Below are 5,367 nucleotides of genomic sequence, written 5' to 3'. Positions count from 1 at the left end.
CCAAAAAAAGGTCATCGGTTGACTAACCAAGCACCACTGTTCAATGGATTTATAGTTGAATGCGATCAAACTACGTCATTTCCGATCGGGGATTCTAAAGTTTAGCCACAAAGTTTTATGAGTTTCTGTATTGTGGGGCTATTTGTGCTTTTGATGGTTAAGCATTGCCGGAAGATATGAGTCACAAACAGAATTGGGCATTTGACACGATTCCAACAAATATTATTTATTAAGGTTGCTCCAAATAAATCTTTCAAAACTCAAACCGTCTGGAATATACAGCTCAACAAGGAAGTGTTGTTGTCCATGTTTATAAGGCACACTGCACGCTAGCACTGTCACACATTATTGCAAAATGTACTTCTTTTCATTTACGACAATAAACATATATATGACTCAATGTGTTGGTGTAAGTTCGCTGATCGATCACACGTGAACAAATCCTACTCAGCACTGAATCACGTTGATCTTTTTGACTGGATGTTATCCTTGCGCATACTGTCGTTCCTGTAAAGCTGCCTCCTCCTTGTATGTAGTCCTTGTGGTCCATTTATCGTCAAGGAGTCGATGTGGTCTAGCTCGGGTCGCTGGGGTCAAGAGGTCCATAGGTCGACTCGCAGAGAGTGTTGTGAAGGAAGTGCAACTTGACCAACGGCTACTTTTTACATGTAAACATGTATTATCACTAGATCTGAATCTGTGTCATTAAAGAGATTGTCACTGATTTATAATTACAGGAAGTGAAAAACCTATCGTTAATATCTTCTTTAAGTATCCCGAGGAGAAATTCGGCGAGCTGTAGAGAGTTTTCGAGACAAAATATAGCAGAACAGTGTTGGAGCTGTGTCGAGAGAAACAGAACACTGCCAAGGTGATGTGTCTTGTTTCCATGAAACACATCACCCGCAGTCGCTGTATTGCGCAATACCTGCGCAAGAAATTGAACCATAGGGATGAGGTTGGGGTGATCGAAGTTCTTTGTGGGTATTATGACGTGGATATTACGCAAGTAAAGGACGTCTATTACCGTTTGCATGGAGTTGAATTAAGCGAGAGTTTGCAGGAAAGATGCGGCAAGGAAACGGCGGAAGTGCTCGTTGCTATGCAACAGGTAAGACGTAACTTCCGGTTAGTGTTGGTGTTCTTTGTCTGGGCCAGTAAAAGAGCCACACAGGTCGACGGTAGCCTATAGTGGACTCCATACCTCCGGCAAAAACCCAATAGGGTTACGACCCGGGTAAATGGTTAAGCAGCTCACGAATGAGGACCATTTGCATGGCGGGGAAAAGACGACTTAAAATGTTTGACCAGCTGTCTTTCACATCTCATTGATATCGGTGGCTCAGTGGTAGTGTAGGGTCTAGTGTCGGAATATGTTACCTTCAGGGTCAGTCTCTCGCCCCACGCATGGCCTGGGTCCTTTCCTTTATGGTTCCGAAACATCATCCGAGTCTCTCGCCCCACGCATGGCCTGGGTCCTCTCCTTTATGGTTCCGAAACATCATCAGTCTCTCGCCCCACGCATGGCCTGGGTCCTTCCTTTATGGTTCCAAAACATCATCAGTCTCTCGCCCCACGCATGGCCTGGGTCCTTTCCTTTATGGTTCCGAAACATCATGAGTCTCTCGCCCCACGCATGGCCTGGGTCCTTCCTTTATGGTTCCAAAACATCATCAGTCTCTCGCCCCACGCATGGCCTGGGTCCTTTCCTTTATGGTTCCGAAACATCACCAGTCTCTCGCCCCACGCATGGCCTGGGTCCTTTCCTTTATGGTTCCGAACATCATCAGTCTCTCGCCCCACGCATGGCCTGGGTCCTTTCCTTTATGGTTCCGAAACATCATCAGTCTCTCGCCCCACGCATGGCCTGGGTCCTTTCCTTTATGGTTCCGAAACATCATCAGTCTCTCGCCCCACGCATGGCCTGGGTCCTTTCCTTTATGGTTCCGAACATCTCGCCCCACGCATGGCCTGGGTCCTTTCCTTTATGGTTCCGAACATCATCAGTCTCTCGCCCCACGCATGGCCTGGGTCCTTTCCTTTATGGTTCCGAACATCATCAGTCTCTCGCCCCACGCATGGCCTGGGTCCTTTCCTTTATGGTTCCGAAACATCATCAGTCTCTCGCCCCACGCATGGCCTGGGACCTTTCCTTTATGGTTCCGAACATCACCAGTCTCTCGCCCCACGCATGGCCTGGGTCCTTTCCGTTATGGTTCCGAAACATCATCAGTCTCTCGCCCCACGCATGGCCTGGGTCCTTTCCTTTATGGTTCCGAAACATCATCAGTCTCTCGCCCCACGCATGGCCTGCGTCCTTTCCTTTATGGTTCCGAAACATCACCAGTCTCTCGCCCCACGCATGGCCTGGGTCCTTTCCGTTATGGTTCCGAAACATCATCAGTCTCTCGCCCCACGCATGGCCTGGGTCCTTTCCTTTATGGTTCCGAAACATCATCAGTCTCTCGCCCCACGCATGGCCTGGGTCCTTTCCTTTATGGTTCCGAAACATCATCAGTCTCTCGCCCCACGCATGGCCTGGGTCCTTCCCTTTATGGTTCCGAACACCATCAGTCTCTCGCCCCACGCATGGCCTGGGTCCTTTCCTTTATGGTTCCGAAACATCACCAGTTTCTCGCCCCACGCATGGCCTGGGTCCTTTCCTTTATGGTTCCGAACATCATCAGTCTCTCGCCCCACGCATGGCCTGGGTCCTTTCCTTTATGGTTCCGAAACATCACCAGTTTCTCGCCCCACGCATGGCCTGGGTCCTTTCCTTTATGGTTCCGAAACATCACCAGTTTCTCGCCCCACGCATGGCCTGGGTCCTTTCCTTTATGGTTCCGAAACATCACCAGTTTCTCGCCCCACGCATGGCCTGGGTCCTTTCCTTTATGGTTCCGAAACATCACCAGTTTCTCGCCCCACGCATATTGATGGGTAAGGTAGCGCAGATATTATTGACCTTGGGTCTAGTTCTAGGTCTTATTTCATGAGTCGTTAAAATGGTTAAAGTTTAATATCAACTCCGGTCTACTCAGGGACCTAAGCTAGTCCCAGTCCACCGCGATTCCTTAAGCACCCTCTGCTTGATGTTCCACTCTTAGTCGCTGACAAAAAAGCTTTCCGTGGAAAGTATGCTTAAATCAACTCAAATGTTGCAGTTTGAATCTGTTTGACGTTTCATAGCAGACCTTTTCTCTTGTAGCTAAACTGTTCCACGACAGCACCGCCTACTTTTGCTGATAAGATCCATATGTTACTGCGCCGGCAAGGCGAGGAGGTACAACTGGAGCTGCTGTTTACAGTTCTGTCAAAAACAGAGGTATTAGAGAGGTTCAGAGTTTGATCCGAGTACGAGAACGTGAACAAGGTGTCAATTCGATGACGGATGTCCTGTTGACTGTTATCAATGCAATGAAAGAGCGTGTGTTCAATGCCTGGCCGGGAATGCCTTTCAGAAACAATAATACAAAATAATCAACTCGACTCGATGACGTCAACCAACGAAGAATGTCTACAGATCGTTCTCTCGTTCGTGATCTCGGATCAAATCTGAACCTCTCTATTGATGTAGTCACCATCGACGTTCCTTCACGAGCATATTCTGATTTCTTTGTAAGGCATAAGTGTTCTCACTCTTGTTAGATAGCGATGATTGTAACGGTTGGCTCTGATATCAAGTTGGCTTAGAACTGAAATGTTGTCTAGTCCACAGCTCTCCCCTTGCGTTCCTCAAAATGTTGTCTAGTCCACAGCTCTCCCATTGCGTTCCTCAATGTTTTTTTCGATATAACTAATTTGATTTCCCTTTTCTGTTACAATTGGTATTTTGGAGATCTTGTACAAAAAATATGTTGTTGATTATCAGAAAACCTCTGAAACTCATCAGAAACCCTGCCTCCTCCCGAAGATCTTACACTATAGTCTTGAAGCTTGTCAATAAATGGCATTATTCGTAATGGTCATAGTTGTAATACGACCACGCGGAGGGAGACATGTATCTGGCGGATAGTGCAATGGTAAACTCTGATGAGAACCCTGGTGAATGTATCAGAGAGGCTACTGTGTGAAAACAAACCATTATATTTGAAAACCACTAACAGTTATTTCAGACAATGGTTCAATTTAATTTCAGTCTGCTTTGAAAAACATCAAACACTGCTACAAAAAGACATTCCTCAATGACCTTGTGTGGGATGCCATGAGTGACGTCAGGAACCATACGGTCAAGGCCATTCTGGTCAAAGTGCTCGGGCGGTCATGACGTCAGAGGTTGGTCAGTCGTGTGTCAAACAGCGGTACTATTATCAGTACGATGAAAGACGGTTCCTCAGACGATGGAATGGATGCTGTCGTATTAGCGGTGACACTTTGAAAGGTTGCTCGATATACTGACATGAGAGTCTCTCGTGGCCACATTCATGGTTATTTACGGTAGACAAGAATGTGCCCAGTTGCTCAATAGGCATTTAATGCGTGGTAACGTTGGCCTCAAGTCAAAACCTACTACTGTAAATGAAATCTATTGAAGGAGATACTGTTCTGTTGAACTAAAGTTGATATTTGTATCCTGATCGAGCTACTGGACCCTGGAGTATAGCTGATACAAGAGGCTGCCCGCAGACAAGCAATGGCTGACAAGCTCATCAGAGCGACAAATATCGTGGGCCTCTGTGATAAAAAGCACATGTCTGCAGCATGCTTCAAATATTGAAGTGCAACCAATGCGACATCTATGTTAAACCTACGGAACCGAATTGTTGTCTCATCCTTCCATACATGTATAGCATTTTGATAAATCTTTCATTGGTGACTTCACTTCTGACATGTGCACATATCGGATAAATGTTTGTTAATCCAACAACGCTGGGATGTTGTTGTGCACTTTCAACGACGCTTCTTATGGAACAAATAGCTCCAGGCAGCGTTCGTCTCAGTGTATATACGGGTCAAAGCATTGCTGACCATCGCTGTGTGGAGGTCAGTCGTCTCACTCTGATGTTGGAAAGCGACTACGCTAATATTGATAATATGACGTCATTGACAACTGAGTGACGTTGCCATTGTTTATAAGACAGTATCAAGTACATTGTATACATGTCCGCGCAAAAAGAGCACTTGAATGCGGACCAAGACTTACTGATTTCACTCTATATTTGTAACAAGAATTGTTTATAGTTAAAATCTCTAAAATATATTGTTTTATGGGAATGAAATGAATATCAGTCTGCGGCGAAGAAGTATCGACGTTTTGATTTACCTTTCTACAGGAACCGCCTGATTTGATGGAAACATAGTTCTCATCGTCTTGAGAAGAGGCGCCTGGAAGTGACGACGGAAGTGATCCATTCCATTCCACCTGTC

The 5,367-nt window shown here is 46.1% G+C and overlaps 1 protein-coding gene across 2 annotated transcripts; it reads left to right on the top strand.

The window, feature by feature from the left end:
- Nucleotides 1–392: 392 nt before the first annotated feature.
- On the top strand, nucleotides 393–5,163 carry LOC135502388 (uncharacterized). Of its 2 annotated transcripts, XM_064795180.1 has the most exons (4): nucleotides 393–528; nucleotides 738–1,111; nucleotides 3,209–3,325; nucleotides 4,139–5,163. In XM_064795180.1, exons 2-4 carry the CDS (start codon nucleotides 875–877, stop codon nucleotides 4,265–4,267), a joined length of 483 nt encoding a protein of 160 aa, XP_064651250.1. In that variant the 5' UTR covers nucleotides 393–528; nucleotides 738–874; the 3' UTR covers nucleotides 4,268–5,163. The 2 variants fall into 2 exon arrangements, with proteins under 2 accessions (XP_064651250.1, XP_064651251.1); XM_064795181.1 differs by having other exon boundaries at nucleotides 393–1,111; nucleotides 3,228–3,325.
- The last annotated feature ends 204 nt before the right edge of the window (nucleotides 5,164–5,367 follow it).

The sequence above is a fragment of the Lineus longissimus genome, chromosome 18 (assembly GCF_910592395.1).
Source record: "Lineus longissimus chromosome 18, tnLinLong1.2, whole genome shotgun sequence".
Taxonomy (NCBI): domain Eukaryota; kingdom Metazoa; phylum Nemertea; class Pilidiophora; order Heteronemertea; family Lineidae; genus Lineus; species Lineus longissimus.
The sequence above is the reverse complement of the archived record's forward strand: the minus strand, read 5'-3'. Positions and strand labels throughout refer to the sequence as shown.